This window comes from Phyllopteryx taeniolatus, chromosome 14 (assembly GCF_024500385.1).
Source record: "Phyllopteryx taeniolatus isolate TA_2022b chromosome 14, UOR_Ptae_1.2, whole genome shotgun sequence".
NCBI classification, from domain to species: domain Eukaryota; kingdom Metazoa; phylum Chordata; class Actinopteri; order Syngnathiformes; family Syngnathidae; genus Phyllopteryx; species Phyllopteryx taeniolatus.
In genome coordinates this window covers 14559782-14575974 of record NC_084515.1, presented here as the reverse complement: position 1 = coordinate 14575974, position 16193 = coordinate 14559782, and the positions used below count along the sequence as shown (strand labels likewise).

The 16193-nt window shown below is 41.3% G+C and overlaps 1 protein-coding gene across 3 annotated transcripts in view; it reads right to left on the bottom strand.

Moving 5' to 3' along the window:
* Positions 1-439: 439 nt before the first annotated feature.
* egfra (epidermal growth factor receptor a (erythroblastic leukemia viral (v-erb-b) oncogene homolog, avian)) overlaps positions 440-16193 on the bottom strand; it is a 42182-nt gene continuing 26428 nt past the window's right edge. Inside the window, exons 9-28 of one of the 3 annotated variants that reach the window (XM_061797523.1) lie at positions 14959-15085; positions 14811-14884; positions 14656-14743; positions 14372-14571; positions 13188-13320; positions 12930-13020; positions 10805-10962; positions 10117-10155; positions 9663-9807; positions 9446-9568; positions 8745-8843; positions 7866-8051; positions 7016-7171; positions 6229-6304; positions 5537-5683; positions 4934-5031; positions 4691-4858; positions 3069-3116; positions 2878-2971; positions 440-1875 (exon numbers count right to left, since the gene is read on the bottom strand). In XM_061797523.1, the coding sequence (XP_061653507.1) occupies positions 1547-1875; positions 2878-2971; positions 3069-3116; positions 4691-4858; positions 4934-5031; positions 5537-5683; positions 6229-6304; positions 7016-7171; positions 7866-8051; positions 8745-8843; positions 9446-9568; positions 9663-9807; positions 10117-10155; positions 10805-10962; positions 12930-13020; positions 13188-13320; positions 14372-14571; positions 14656-14743; positions 14811-14884; positions 14959-15085 (2579 nt within the window). In that variant the 3' untranslated portion in view covers positions 440-1546. Of the gene's footprint in view, positions 1876-2877; positions 2972-3068; positions 3117-4690; positions 4859-4933; positions 5032-5305; positions 5446-5536; positions 5684-6228; positions 6305-7015; positions 7172-7865; positions 8052-8744; positions 8844-9445; positions 9569-9662; positions 9808-10116; positions 10156-10804; positions 10963-12929; positions 13021-13187; positions 13321-14371; positions 14572-14655; positions 14744-14810; positions 14885-14958; positions 15086-16193 lie in introns of those variants that run through there. The other 2 variants (XM_061797525.1, XM_061797524.1) reach the window with 2 other exon arrangements.

Genomic DNA, 16193 nt, shown 5'->3' with positions numbered 1-16193 from the left:
TGTAAGCAAAACAAAGCTCATTTATTTATACAAAGTATTTCATACACAAGGTAACTCCATGTGCTTTACGTGATTAAAATCATTTCAAAACAAAGACGAAAAAAGACTAACAGGGCTTTAAAACTAGCAGTATGTCACTTTATAGCTGCTTTTCTTTTTGAGATCAATTTAAGGCATTCTACGCACACACAATGACAAGATGTTGCTTTATCAAATCCCGTGTGAGTGATGGATTTAAGTCACTCATCAAACATTGAGTGAGACATCATGAACACACATGCCGATCTAATCTACAGTGTGTCGTCATTGACTCGGAGTGCCGCACTCGTGACCGATAATGTGAGTGAATCATCACCTTTTTTTTTTTTTTTTTTTAGATAAAGCACTCCATTTTAACTGGGGAGGAGAAAAAAAAAAAAAAAAGAGAGAGACAATGGTGTTTATTTCCATCGGGAATTTTTTTTATTTTTATTCATATATACTTTTAAATGATCACAATTCAGGTGAGGATTTGCATACAGTATGGCGCTATATATTACATCGGACTATATTCATATTGTGTATATCTATCACAGCATCGTGGATACACTGCTATACCTGTACATGTACCTGTATCACATCTGCAAAAGTAGGCTGAACAGGCTGCTACATTGAATGCATTTCTTTAAAACTGGGAATTTCATAGTTAATACTCTCACAGGGAGGAGGAAAAAGACTGGAGCGCTACAGTGTCGACAAGTCTGGGAAGAACTGCTAGACTGTATATAAATTTTAAATTTTTTATTTTTTCTCCCCTCTCTTTTTCCTGCAACCACAGGGGAAATACTATAATGCACACACGCATACAGGGACTGACCTGACCTGGAATTTTCGCTCCGCAAAAGGGGAAACAGGAATGTGTTTGGAAGTTGTTTTGTTTTTCGTAAATCAATGTTTTTGTTTGTTTGTTTTTACCCAGGCAAAAGCAGACAAACAAGAAATGTATGGTCCTTGATGACCACATTGAATGCATCACCAAACACACCAATAAACGAAAACATGCGAGGAGAACTAGGTTCTCCTGTTTTTACTTTTCAACATTTTCGCCGTGATACCAATTATTTTTATTTTTTTTCCTCAGAGGAGACTGAGGGTGGCAAAAAAAAGTGTAGTGCTGCAGCAAACTGGAGAGTGTGGAGTATACTAATGCACCGCATGTTTGCATAGTATGCATTTGACCAGATTCACACATTCTATGATTCCTCATTCGGGGAGGAACGTCACCGAGAGTCCATCCAGCATTCTGATCCCAAGAAAGGTGGGTAAGCCCCCTACGACACAGGAGGTCCATGGAACGTCTTGAGTGGTTGTAGGATGTCATACCAAAAGACTTTTGGCTTCAGCTGCTCATTTCAGTTCCCCGTTTTTGCGCCCGCTGTGGACGGATCACTTCCTCATTGTCGTCGAGAGAGGTTTTCACTTTCCCGCGTGGCCTTCTCGGTCTTTAGAGGTGACAGATAGTCGATGGTACCGCTAAGAAATGGCATTGTTCCGGTTCTAGGAGCCATCAGTCCGGGCCCAGGTACTGCGCGTTCGTCGCAGCCGGCAAATTGCCGTTCATGCGGGCCTTGAAGGTGGGCGTGAAGCTCTGCTGGTAGTCGGGGTTGTCTATGCTGTTCTGGGGCTCGTACTTGTGGACGGCGTGAATCGTGCCGTTGGGGCGGCACGGGAACTCGTTCAGGTACTCGGGTCCGTTGAGCCCATTCTTGAAGCAGTTAAGGTACTCTGACTCATCGGCGTCGTCCGAGGAGATGGTGGGTAGAAGCGTGCGCGGAGGGCCGGGGTGCTTGTACACGGGATTCATCATGTCCGAGGCCGTGTTCTGGTTCATGTAGTCTGTCGGAAAACAGGTGAGGAGGATAGATTATGTTTTTGCAGATAAATCAAATCAAGCATCAGGTCCAGATTTGCGCAACCTTTGGGGGCTATACATTAGTAGTTTTATAATTTTTACAGCTGCAACTTTTGATGCAAGCCCCGCTATATCGCGGTTTATCATTTACTCCCCTTGCGATAGTGCAGAATTTTTGGTGGCTCTGCCTGTCGTGGAAACTTCTGCTTCTTCATCATCATTCATTCGCTTTTATTGTATTGTAATATGTATAATAATCCATCATTTATTGCAGGGGTTAGGTTCCGGAGCACTCTCGCAATATCTGAAATCTGCGAAGTAGCAACCACATATACAGTATTTCTTTTTTTTATTATTTATACACTTTAAAGCTTTATGAACCCAAACTCCCCAGTCTCTAAATGTTCCATTTCTGTCCAACTTTTTTTTCAGTTCGTTTATTTTTTTACCCCCCAGTTTTAGCTTGCATATTTTCACATTAAAAAAAAAATTTCACTTTCAAATTGATGCCATTGTTTTGGTTGTACAGGAAGGGGGGGGGGGCTAGCCGTGTGCGATATGTTCAATATACAGTATAACCTAATGGTAGTGCTCTGCCTCCTTTAATGTTTTTGCAGAAAGAAATCAGATATATCAAAGTTTTGCTCACTTGTGCACATTTTTCCAGTCCAAACACATGATCAATTGCCAAAATACAGTTGGAGGTGAAAAAACGAAAATTTAATGAGAAAACCAGCATGTTGGTACACAAACAAATGAGACGCACAGGTAACGTTTGTAAACAACAGGCTCCAGGGTACTTCTGGGAAATTCAGTGACTGACTAGTGCTGAGCGCTGACTTGAACTGAAAACGACAAACACGTGTTGCTGGAACCTGCAATGTGCTTTTTGACCGCTAGATGTCACCATTATTCACTGAATCCAACAGAGGCGGCGCTGTTGAGGTCACCTGGGTGACAAGTGCTTCTAAAAGGAGGACACATACCTGAAGCAGGCTGGAAAGCGTCATCTAATAGTTTATCTGTGGGATCAGGAATATAGCGAAGAACTATGCTTCCATCCCTGCTGGGTAATCCGTTCTGTAAGCAAAAAAACAAAACAAAAAAAAAGCAAAAAAAAAGCTTATTTTGTCTGTTTATGAGACAAGAAGATATGAAATGGCTATTTTGCGCTTACCAGTAATCCATTTCTGCCATTGCACGTCCCAGTGCTGCTGTTCAGGCTCTGTCGGAAAAAGAAGAGGGTCGGTTAATGACAACATTTTCCATTTGAGCCATTACTGAGTCTTGTTTTGGAACCGAAAGGAACCACACGGCTGTCACGGACAGCGTGAGAAGCAGCCGGCTGCACCGCTGCCGACGTGACAAGCTCTGTCGCGTCTGTCGTCGTCGTCGTGGGGAAACCAATTACTTTTAACAAGAAGAGCAAATTAAAACACGGCGACGGAACGAGCATCTGTAAAACATTTCACGACCCACGCCGGGCCTGGCCGCAGCCACCCCGCCCCCCCCGCCCCCCCGAGCCCTGCTAAGATATTACAAAAACAGAGAGCTTCTGCAAAAGAAATCGCACTTGATGTTCCCAGGTAGAGGAGCCAGACTGACACATAGCCAACACTGAACCTGAGGAAGATGAGCTCCACCAGGGAGGAAACGTGGGAGAGGGGAGGATGATGAGGCCTACTTGTTGCGGTTGGACAGAGGTGGGGAACGGTGGCGATTGTAATAGAAATAGGGCAACAGTTTCATAACTATAAATCAAAGTCAGGGACAAACCTCTTTAATCCATTTCTTTTTCTATTCATTTAAACACCTTTGGGATGAAGAATAAAGAGGATGCTTTCTGTCAGCCATGCCTCCCAACACTTTGTCCGTGTAGTGTGTATAACTGGACCTTCAAATTGAAATTGGACACACGGAAGCACTCAAAAATTCAATAACCCAAAAGTGAAATATCCCAAAACTCAAATGCAGCAAAAGCCCCATACCTCAAAAGCCCCAAGAATCCAATATCTCAAAAGTCAAATGCCCCTAAAGTCAAACAGCACTCGTCAAATGCCTCAAAAGTCAAACGGCTCAAGTCAAACACTCTCAAAACTCAACTCAAGTCAAATGCCTCAAAAATCAAACACTTCAAGAGTTAAAACCCCAAAGGTCAAAGGTCTCGAAAAATCATACACTTCAAAAGTCAAGTGCCTCAAAAGTCCAATGCGCTAAGTCAAATGCCTCAAGTTAAAACACACTCAAATGCTTAAAAAAACGAAACACCCCAAAGTTTCACACCTCAAAAGTCAAACTTCCCAAAGTTTCACACCCCTATGTCAAATGTTCCAAAAGTAAAAAAAAAAAGTCAAAGACCCCCAAGTCAATGCCCCTGAGGTCGAACATCTCAAAAGTCCAATGCGTGTATATATACACAAAGTATATAACCCAAGTCAAATGCCCTAATAATCCCAAACAACCAGACTCTGGCCATCGCTTGAAAGTGGCTCTGGATCTTTGCCCAGCCTAGCGGCTCATGTCAAGGGGCAGACAAACTGTTGGTGCAGTTATGTAAATTTGCACCACTGGTAGACTATACCGAATGGCTCACTCACAGGCGCAGTTTCAGAAATAGGCAGATAACAAAAGACTTTACTTGGTTGTTTCAATTCACAGGTGATGTCTGGGCAGGCATTGCAGACACCCAACTATTTGTATACAAGCTTTCAAAAACACTTTTTTCCGTAGTTTATTCCGCACTAGCGTTCTGTACAGAACAGCAAAACGGTGGTTTTGACAAGCAGCGTGAACGCTTACGGTGGAGTGGAGCAGCGGCGTCTGCGACGTGCTCGGGCTGGCGAAGAAGCCGTGCTGCGGTACCAGGTACTCGTCGGCGTCCACGGCGTCCTCCATGTCCCCGCCGCTCACCAGGGTGCGGTAGAACTTGTTACTGGGAGGATTCTGCAAATGCAAGCTATCGTCGCCCTGTAACAATGGCGTGACCAGAGTTAGCGTCACAAACTGTAGCCAGATGATTAGTACATTATTAAAGGTCAATACCTGGATGACGAGGTAACGGGGAGGATCCCGCGCCATTTTTGTGAACTCTGCTATTAGTTCTCGGAAACGTGGTCGACTATCTGCGTCGATCATCCAACCTGTGCACACGGCAATATTAACACTATGAAAATCAATAGGGTCAAAGCATTTATGTAAAGCAGTTACCAATAAAAGTGTGACAAAGACATGTTTAGGACGACGCCCTACGGGTTCACCACTTGTCACGGGCGCGTGTGTTAGGGTTGTTGTCTTCCCCCGGTCTCGTACACACCTGCTCCCGAGAGCATCTTCCCGACCTGTGCCTCCTTTACCCTAATTACCCCTGGCATTTAGCCTCCTGTCTCATTCTCTCGGGGCGCCAGTTCGTTTTACCTTGTTGTCACGTTGTCCAGCATTCCTTGTTTGCATTTGCATTGGAGTCGTGCATTTTGGGTCCTGTCCTCTGTTCCGTTCACGACACCGCTTTTATTCTTCGTATTCTGTTTTTATTCACATTTTACACAACGTCCCAACTTCATTGAAATTGGTATTTGTACTATTACTATATTTAAGTGTAGTGAACATTTGTTGATATTTGGCCATATTTCCCCAATAGGCACTTACATTTAACCATGATCATATAGACGTCGATGGTGCAGATGGGAGGCTGAGGAAGACGCTCGCCTTTCTCCAGCACACCGGCTATGTCGCTGGCCGGAATGCTGTCGTACGGCTTGGTCCCGAATGTCATCAGCTCCCACACGGTCACGCCTGCGTGGAAAAGGAGAAGTCACTTGGCTTCTCGCGTGCGATACAGCTGTGGAAATGCGAGTGACAGGATGTGAGCAAAAATGGCCCGCGGCTTGCAAATGTTGACAAATGGGATGTGGGAGTTAGCAGGATGTATCAGGGGAGCTGAGAAAGGGAGAAAGGCTGTCATTTGTGCCAGGTCTTGCTGATGGCTTAGACAGAAAAGGTATGATCAAACCCCGAGGGGGTAGAGGAAGATTTGAAAGCACACAAGAAAGAACGAACGAACGAAAGCAGCGTTGTGTTATGTTTCCATGACTCGGCAGTTTAGTACACGAGTGTTTGCAAGCTGTTTGTGTGGGTTGATGCGATATTGTCCAGGTGGGAGAGCTGGCGTGTCTGGGAAAAAAAAAAAGCACGATGTTCTCCCATCTCATGTTGTGTTCTTAAATGCTGACAACATCCAAAGACAATATTCCATTTGCAAATGTCCTCGCCTCCTGCCGCTCATGTGCAAAAGCTGTTTTTGCAATTGGAAGCTACACAAGTCGATGTGCGGGACCCACCGTAACTCCATACGTCGCTCTGGTGTGTGTACGTCCTGTTTAGAATGGACTCGAGAGCCATCCACTTGATGGGCACCTGGAAAGTACAAAAAAAAAAACAATAAATAAACAAATCTGTATTTGAAATGAAAATTTAAAAACAGAATAATTGGTGACTATGCCTCAATTTCCCCAGATTAACCAGTTGTCTCTGTTCACACACAGCCATAACACAAACTAAAACCTAACCAAACTTAATAATTTGACTGCACTGCCACCTCATGCATCAGAATGTCGATTTTCACAGACTCGTCACTTGGATGGCAATTAATAAGATTAATTACAAAACTTCTGCCTTTACAAGCACAATGATGGTCAGTTTTGAGAGGCACCTTGTGTTTATTGTTGCGGTTGTAAGGGCATTTTTTTGAAACATAAAAGTCATTGGAATGAAATTTACAGGTGATTAGTACCCATATTACATTGCACAGCAGCCGGAGGATTTTTTTTTTCCCCCTCATGTATTTCCGATTAGACTCTTCAAGAGGGAACGCAGGAGCGACTCATCTTTCTGTAATTGTGGCGAGAATCTGATAAAAGAATGTTTTCATCTGATTTGTCATCTTTCTCTGAGCAACCGGGAACTATTTATATATCCCTTATGCAACACTTAAGCCGAAAACAAAAGGACGGCACGAAAATAGCACCTTTCGTGACAAATTGCCTGCGAAAGTAGCAAGGTGTCTATCACACAGGCCCGAATGTCAAAACAATGAAATAAAAACTCAAATGGAGTTTTATGCCAGACCTTTCCTCCGTCTGCGCGGTACTCTTTCTCGTCGGCATTCAGCAGCTTGGCCAGGCCGAAGTCAGTGATCTTGACGTGCTGGGGGGTCTTCACCAGGACGTTCCTGGCAGCCAAGTCCCGGTGGACCAAGTGGCGCTCCTCCAGGTAGTTCATCCCCTTGAGTCAGAATGGCGAGGTTTGTAAAAAAAACGATGACGTCATCCTGTGGCGATTTTAAACCTACAACGCAACAAGCTGGCCGAGCAGGTTCTTTATCTTCCGATCCGTCAGCAAAGGCCCGATTAGGCGATGTCTCTAAACCGAGGTACTCACGTCATGACAATCGGGGCAAACTTTTATGTTTAAAAATGTGTTTACGTGTACAGTGAAACCCCGCATGTTCACAGTTCAGAATTCGCAAATTTGATTTGCATCTATTCATTGTTTTCGTGCCAAAGCCATGACTAATAAAAGAAACATTGCTTTGGCTCCATCTTGTGGCCAAGGAACTATGTTGAAGTCAGGAGAGGATCTTCATTTAGTCAGGCGATACCATAACCTTGTCTTGTAGAAGAAAAATGCTTTGCTGCTATTCTGTGGCATCTGTAGGCAATTACAGTGGAATCTCAGTTTTTGTATTCTACGATGGTTATTTTTAGTTTTTTTATGATTAAAGACATGTTTCTACATGTTACCAATTAATCACTAGTGTTTTTTCCCGCAATATTGTGCAATCGCTGTATTACTGGTCATGGTAATATTGTGTTTTAAGAATTTTCAGTGATTCCCATCTCAAATAAGTCAGCAGTCATGACCTAACTTCGCGCTTTGAGTGCTTGGCAGAGGCAAAGTAAATTCCGTCGGGGCTCACCTTCGCGATCTGCACGCACCAGTTGAGCAAGTACTGCGAGCCGATGTTGTCCTTGTTCTCCTTGACGTAGTGCAGCAGGCAGCCGAAGGGCATCAACTGGGTGACGAGCTGCACGGTGGACGTCAGGCAGATGCCCAGCAGGCGGCACACGTGCGGGTGCTCCACGCTGGCCATCACGTAGGCCTCCTGCAGCGCCAACATAGGGTTAGTTGATGAAAACCAGGTTTTACTTCATCCAACCGTCCGTTCATTTTCTATGGCTCTCGTCTTCATTAGGGTCAAAAAAAAAGGGTTAAAAACCTTATTTCATGTACAAATATGTAAAATAGACAACTTTCATTGGAAATGTTGATTATACTTAAGCCCAGCAGAAGTTTAATACCAAAAACTATTTTTTTTTTAACTTAAAAATGGGTCAATTTGACCCGTAACATAACATAGAGGGTAAATTAAAATAATGATCACTTCACTTCATCATCACACAATACAGATAAAATGTATTACTATGCAAAGGCCTTCCTGACCCTCTCAATTACATCAGGCATCGTCAACTTTACATTTGTATGACAGTAAGAAGAAGTATGTAAAAATGTCACATTCAACATTGCCTGTAGAATGAATAACTGCTTTATGATGTAGACTGTTTGAGTCTGGAACAAATTCACTCACTTGAAATGATTTCCGAGGGGAACATTTTGAAATTGGAACAACTCATGCAGTTTGAACAGGTTCCACTCATTTTCCAAAAGGCCTTGAATCACACCAACGCCCACGCAGCCCCCATCTGGATTTATCATGGATTCCCTCCAGTGAGAAGGTTTCTCCGTTTACAGTGAAAACAAGTGCTCGTGGTGACTTTTTAAATGGGAGTCGACTTACGTCTAAGATCTCTTTGTTGGCTTTCGGCGCTGTGGCCTCTCGCAAAACCTTGATGGCCACTGGGATCTTCACGTCCTCTCCCTCCGGCACCCAAAGGCCCTGCACCGACACACAATCCAAATAAGATATATATATATATTTTTTTTTTTTTCTCAAATTACCTCCAAAAGTATTGGAACAGTAAAGCTAATTTCTTTAGTTTTGCTGCACACTTAAAACACATGGTGTTGACCTCAAACAGCACATTTTCTGGTGAGCAAAAGTATTAGTAGTACAGCGTGGTATAGTAGGGTATTGCATGCCTGTCACCCATATACAACTCTCTGGTTTTCATGTTGGTTACACCTCTAACGACTTTGAATGCAGTCTTCATGGGGAAAAACTAAAATTACTACAAAAAAAAAAAACATTTCATTCTTAAAGGAGTAATATTCTGCATATGAGAGTCCAATAAGAAGTTAACACCAGCAATAAAATGCTACCCCATCAGAAAACAAATAGCAAGAGCATTACGTCAGACATTTAAACCGAAAGCCGCCAAGTGTGTGCTTAATTCGCACGGGAAGCCAACGTGGAGTCAGTGGTGTGTGTGACCGCGCGAGTTAAAAATGTGCCTTTTAATTGAAAAATTGACAACAGATGCGACACGCATGGAACATGCCAATGCTGCTGTTTTAAGCAAAAAGAGGCCTGTTATTTACCTTGTAGACTGTACCAAAAGCCCCAGATCCCAAAACTTTGATTTTCCTGAATTCGGGTTCCTTCAGGATGCGCAGCAGAGCTTGGTTGGGCGCCTCGCCGCTTGGAGTCAGCGGTTCGACCAACTGGAATGATAACGCTCAGACGTTACTCCCACCAAAACAAAATGCTCCTATTAAAATATCTCGCCGGCGGTGCGGCACGGCGGCCTCATCCTACTTCTTTTTCCTGGAGGAGTCGCCGCATGGTCCTTTTCCTCTTGATGTGCCGTCGGCGGAGAAAGATGACGACGGACAGGCCGGCCACCAGAACCGCCAGAAGGCCGCCCACCACACCCGCCGCGATCATGGACAGACCTGAAGGACTAAAAGTGGGGTACATGCTTACTGATTATCGGGTCAAATTTAGGCAAAATAAAAATGCAAATATGTGAATTTGTGAAGAGCGAGTTGCGAATAAGCAGGGGTTCACTGTGCACTACACACTGTAAGTGCAGTTGGCACACGCTTTTTGCCCCCCCCCCTCATCATCTGCGGGGTCTCTCCATTTAAAAAAAATTATTATTTTAGAAATCGGTACACTGTAGACACACAGCAAGTTGAGCATATACAGAAAGGTACGATTAAGGATCAAATCAGGAATGCAAATCTGTGTTGTTTTTTTTTAAACTCACCTTTTACCATGGCAGTCTTGGCGACCGGGCCCCATGCACCTGTAAACAAAAATGGATCACATTCACACCTATGGACAACTCTCAATCTTCAATGAACCCTCCATGGCTGTTTCTGGGATGTGGGAGGAAGCTACAGTCCCCTGGGACAACATGCAAACTCCCCACAGGAAGGCCTGAGCCGAGATTCGAACCCAGAACCTCAGAACTGCGAGCCAGGCGCGCTAACCACCCGCTCTCAAACAGGGCCCCGTTCATTATACAGTATGTAGTTTCATAATACGGCTCAAAAAGCGAGCATTATTACCCATGTCAAAAGACGATACGGATAGTGACATCACAAAATAAAAATAGCGCTAGACGAGACAAGAGCCACTATGTTTTTGGTCAACAGAAAATGATGATGAAGAAAAAGTAGTAATTTTCATCATCAAACACTAAATAACACCAGTTTTCAAAATCAAACCCAGGAAGGGATGACTTGGACCCATATTTGGTAACTTCAAATTAAGCTGCACGCCTTATTATAAGGCAGTAAAACCATGTGAAATCACACGAGCCAATCAATAAACTAAGGTGGTGATTAAAGTGAAAATATCCATATACTTAAATATGAGGAAAGAAAAGCATGTCATCATTCTAAATGTAATGATAATGATTACAAATTGCAAAATAAAGTCTACGCTGTTACCCTTGGGTGCAGTTGGGGTGACACAGCCGGCACACTTTGGTTTGGTCGGCATATTTCCACACGAGCGCGTCGTCCTCGCCGGGCACGCCTTGCGGACAGCGGGCCACGCAGAAGAGTCCGTCCTTGAAGTTGGCGCACTTGGTGCAGTTGGCGGAACCCTGAAAGCGTGTACGACCAAAACGTGCGATGTTAGACAACACGCATGGAGCCGTAATCTTTGAAGAATTTGCAGTGCAGCCGTTTTGTATTTTAATACCAATAAGTTACTTGTTGTGATATGGAGGAAATATGAAGATGAAAAATGGTGTCCTCAAGACTAACAAGGAAATTTTACGTAAACTTAGTCGGTGTGGATGTCAAAATTGGCAACAATAGCATCAATAACAGCAATAGTAATACACTATTAAAATGGTATTAAAATAAATAATACCGTATGAATAATTACATCTACTAAGAATGACTTTATTAGTTAAACTAAAATAAAGAATAAAATGAGCTCAGTTATATAGTATAATAAAGCTGCTTTAGATTCAAAAATATAGAATTGTAATAAAATGCAGATTTCAATAACACAAGATGAAAATATTTGAAATACAAAAAAATGCTCTTATTTTATTAAAAGAAGTTAACTTACAAATTTAAATACAAATATTGTAATTACATTCAATTATTAATTACAAATTAGCTACATTAAAATAACCGCAATACAAAATAAATTGGGTAGTCAGAGAAAAAAGGCTGCTTTAGACAAAACTCTGTATCTGTATTAATAATACAGGATAAAGTAAAAAAAAAAACTAAAATAATTGAACAATACCATACAAATAAATCCAACATGAATTATTTTTGTTAAAAAACATAGATAAAATAATAAGATCAGTTATAAAGTTAGAAAAAAGCAGGTTTCATATTTTTTAAAATTACATGATAAATAATTTGTATAATACAAATAATTACATTTTATAATTAGGTACAAGATGTGCTACATTTAAAAATATACAAACAAATAAATATACTAAAAATATGAAGTTAGTAATAAAAAGGCTGCTTTAGGCAAAATAATTGCAATTTTTAAATAATAATGTCAATAAGAATGCACAACAGAAAATAATTCAATAGTACTGGATAATATTGATAATTGAGTGTGTTGTTTAATACAAATAATAAATCCAATAAAATAATTACAATTATTAAATATATTAGTTAAATCAACACAAATGATACAATAAAAACAAAATGAAGGAGGAGCAATTGGAGGAGAATAAGAGCAAGACGATGTTATAAAGTTAGTGATAAAAAGGTTGTTTACAAATGCTGACTTTTCCCCCCTTAGACTTGTATTAGTCAGCCATCTTGAGTCAATTATATTTTCAACAAGATGTCAACACATTATCGGACATCCAGCAGCCATCATTGCATTTTTTGATGCATGGCTGAGCTTTGCAACCAGTGCAGAGGTGACAAGGAATGTGTAGCAGATATAGAATGTGTTCCAACCACAAGTGTTCTTGCTCTGATGTAGGTAAATAATTGCTTTTAGTTGGAAGAAGTGGGCTTGGGAAGTGTGAGTTAAAAAAAAAAAAAAAAAAAAAAAAAAAAAAAAAAAAAAAAAACCCACAGACTTTTTTTTTTTGCAATCAGGTGTCGGAACACTTTGTGTAATAGTTTGTTTCTCAACATGTCTGCTTTGTCACGCAACCATTGCGCAGGGCGGGAGCCCCAACGTTCGGTTTGCGGCCTCACGAGCGTCGACGAGAAGGAAAGGAATCAAGTGGAACATGCGTTGCTCCACCTCTTATTCCAATACACCTTGTCCTCAGGCCACGCTGATTAAATTATCAAGCTGCTCTCCAAGAAGTTGACACAGATTTCACGCTCAAGAGCTGTTTTTTTTTTTTTTTTCTTTAATTTGTTTGATGTCGTTTGGCTCGTTTTATCACATAAAAACAAAACAATGTGTAAATGGTTCATCCTCTCCAATGTACAGTATTTTTAACGTACGTGTTGTTTGCCTAATGCAATCGCTCCTTGCTAAATAGAAACAAAGCCTCGAGTGAGGTGAGAATGCCCTTAATAATGCTGTGTTCAGGGACCTCTAGTGTTTTGATATAAAGGCTTCACATACTGGAGCGCTGCAAGTCACCGTCCCGTTCGTATGATGACACTCCGGGTGACAAGCCACACAGGTTTTTTTCACCACGGCCTCCCGCGGCTCCCTACACAAAAGAAGAGGGTTAATGTTTGACAAACAAACTGATGGGAGAATGTTTGTCCTATTTCTACAGGACATTTAACTGGCTTGCTTTATAATAACAAATCGTTCATTAAACATTACGCCGGGAAGGGAGTACACTTCAGGGCACGGCACGTTCGCTTCCCTTACCCGTCCAGGATGTTGCAGGAGTCTACGCAGCTGCCGTCGCGACTGTGGTCCCTGCAGGCGATGCACATGTTGGGGCCGGGACCCCAGCAACCGTCCGCCGTGCACTTCCGATCGCATGTATTGTTTCTCGCAGCTGCACACAGAAACACAAAAAGAAGACCATCAATCAATTTAACCAAAAACATTCTTCGCTAGCTCCCGGGGACACAAACTTGATACAGACGCTTCATGTTTTGTCACTGCACGAACATTCATTCATTCATTTGATCATTGTGTAGACTACACAACGCTTAAATGAACAAAACAGACGTGAGTTTATTACAATTAACATAAATCAAAGCAATTTCAATTGGGGGCCCATTTAGAGGACCAGAAACTAGAAATGCATGGTAGCAGCTACAACTCATAGAAACCCTAGTTTGCGATTTTTTTTTGTTATTATCATTTACTTATTTTGAATACAAAAAAAAAAACAAAAAAAAAACAACAACAACAAAAAAAAAAGAAAATCAGCAGGCTACCGCAAGTACTATAAACTATGAATGGTGGACTGTAATGACAAATACACTAGATAAATATCAAATGTACAACTTTCAAATAGAATTTCAACGCCATATGCTTTGCACATATTTAAGCTATAAAATATAATTAAAAAAAAACAGATCTTACATTTTATAGAAATAAAAAAAATAATTTATTGTTAGTAAAGTTTAAATAGTGGCAAGATTACATTTTTAAAATGTGTAAAAAAAAAAATCACTATTGTGTTTTGTTAGGAAAAAAAGAGTATATTGCATTTTATCGTAGAAAAAAAAAGGTAAGATAGACAATATTGAATTTCATTGTTAAAATTGGAAATAGAGATTGCATTTTATTGGTTAAAAATGTAATGCAGAGAATAATATTAAATACTATAAAATACCCTGTATTGCATTTTGTGGATTACAAATTGTAACACAGAAGAGTACTGTGTATTATTTACAAAAGTTTATTTCTTTATTAAAAAAATGTCCCCAAAAAGTTCAGAACATTGCATTTTATTACAGGAAAAATATTTTGGAAAGAAGAAAATATGGTCCTTTATTATTGTTAAAAAAAACAAAAAAAATGGGAATGTACTGTATGTGTCAAATCAGACACAAAAGGCAATGTTGGGAAATTACGATGCTTTTTTTTTGTCTTACCACATTTGGCAGAGTCTGCGTTCTCGACGACGGTCGTGGTCTGGCTGGCGGACTTGAAGAGCGTCTTCCAGTGGCTGTCGTCGGTGTAGCAGAGGTTCTGGTTCTTCATGATGACCACGTCGCCGTCGCTGATCTCTGTGAGGGAGCGCAGGCCCAGGTAGCTGATGTCCAGCTGGATCACAACCATGCTGCGGGTTCCACTAACATATGAAAACAACAACTTTTATAAATACATTTAGGAAAAACAATCAATGTTTTAAAAAAGATAATTGTGTCTTCTTTACCGCTTGGTTCGTCCTCGAATGATTTCCAGGTTCTCGAAGGGACAGAGGGCGCTCATGCTCTTGGGCCACATTTGAATCCACAAGTATCCTGAAGCGGCCGCAGTCTTGTCAAGCATGAACTTAGTGAGTGGATCTTACAACTGAAAATCTCTTACCGGTTATTTCTTTAACTGTCTTGAACACGTTCAGCTGGGCGGGATCCATCTTTGGTGTTTTGGTGAATGCATCCCTGCAAACAAACATCAGACATGTTAACGCTGTCTGCGTTGCGTGCATGGATGCTGTTGAGGTCCCCGGACTTACCCGTAAATGGACGTGCGGATGAAAGCGATGTTGCCGTTGATTTTGGTGCAGTTTTTAAACGAGTCAATGTTGGTGGCGTTGATGGAGAGCGTGTGCATCAGGTGGCCGGTGCCCAGACCGTCACACACTGTCGACAATCGAGACAATAGGGAAGTCTTAAAAGCGAGACAAACTCATGTGGTGAGCCAAATCTGTCTCAGTACACTGCCGCTAAAAATGACAACCATCATAAACAGACTGTGCACATCGAGCAAGAGTCCGACTTCCTTTCGACAGTCATGATAACTGCCAATTTGCACAATAGAAAGAGTAGAAATAATCCAGTTTAAAAAAAAAAAAAAGAAAAAGTCCACAGGCTGAAGAAAAAAAACAGAGACGCATTTTAAAATCATTAATGCAATCATTCATTGCAAATGATTCATGATAACTTCTACCTTGCACAGTAGAAATAAACAAAACAACTTCAAATAATCCACAAAATCCACGGCACGCGTGGCCACATGCATGCGCAATGCACGTGCCATGTACTGTAATTAATGCGATTGTTCCTTTTAACAGTTATTCCTGATCGCTTCCACCTTGCACAATAGAAATAAGCTGAACAAATAGAAACAATCCACATAGTATAAAAAAAACTACAACCCACAGTTCGCCAGACAACAACTGCAGCCCAATTACAATTTCTGTAGCGCGATCGGTCCACGCAAGTCATTCATGATGACCTCCATGTTACACAATAGAAATAAACAAAACAACTCGAAATAACCCACAGTGGGGAAAAAATGAAGTCTACAGCACAGATCTGACTGTATGTGGGCAGTATCTTATATAATGAACGTAAGTGCTTTTCTCACCAGTTATTGATGACCTTGCACAATAGAAATGATCCTCAGTCAAAAATAGTTTCAATAAATTAAATCATGAGTTACATTCATGATCATGCGAATTGGGTGTTTGTGTGTAAAACTTAATTCAGCGTTTTTCGATGGATGTTAGAGGCTTTTAAAAATATCTATATATTTAAAGGGCCTCTTCATCTTACAAAGCTTTTATGTAATATCCACACAGAATAATGCAATCATTTATGATAAATAAAGTAATGGCACTGTATAGTGGAATATGTGCGTTGGAATGCAGCACACACCCACCGGAGAGAATGTAATGATTGACACGTGCTGTGGATGAAACGAGAGGACGTCCCCGCCTGAGTTGCACAGTGAAAGTTGGGCACCTCA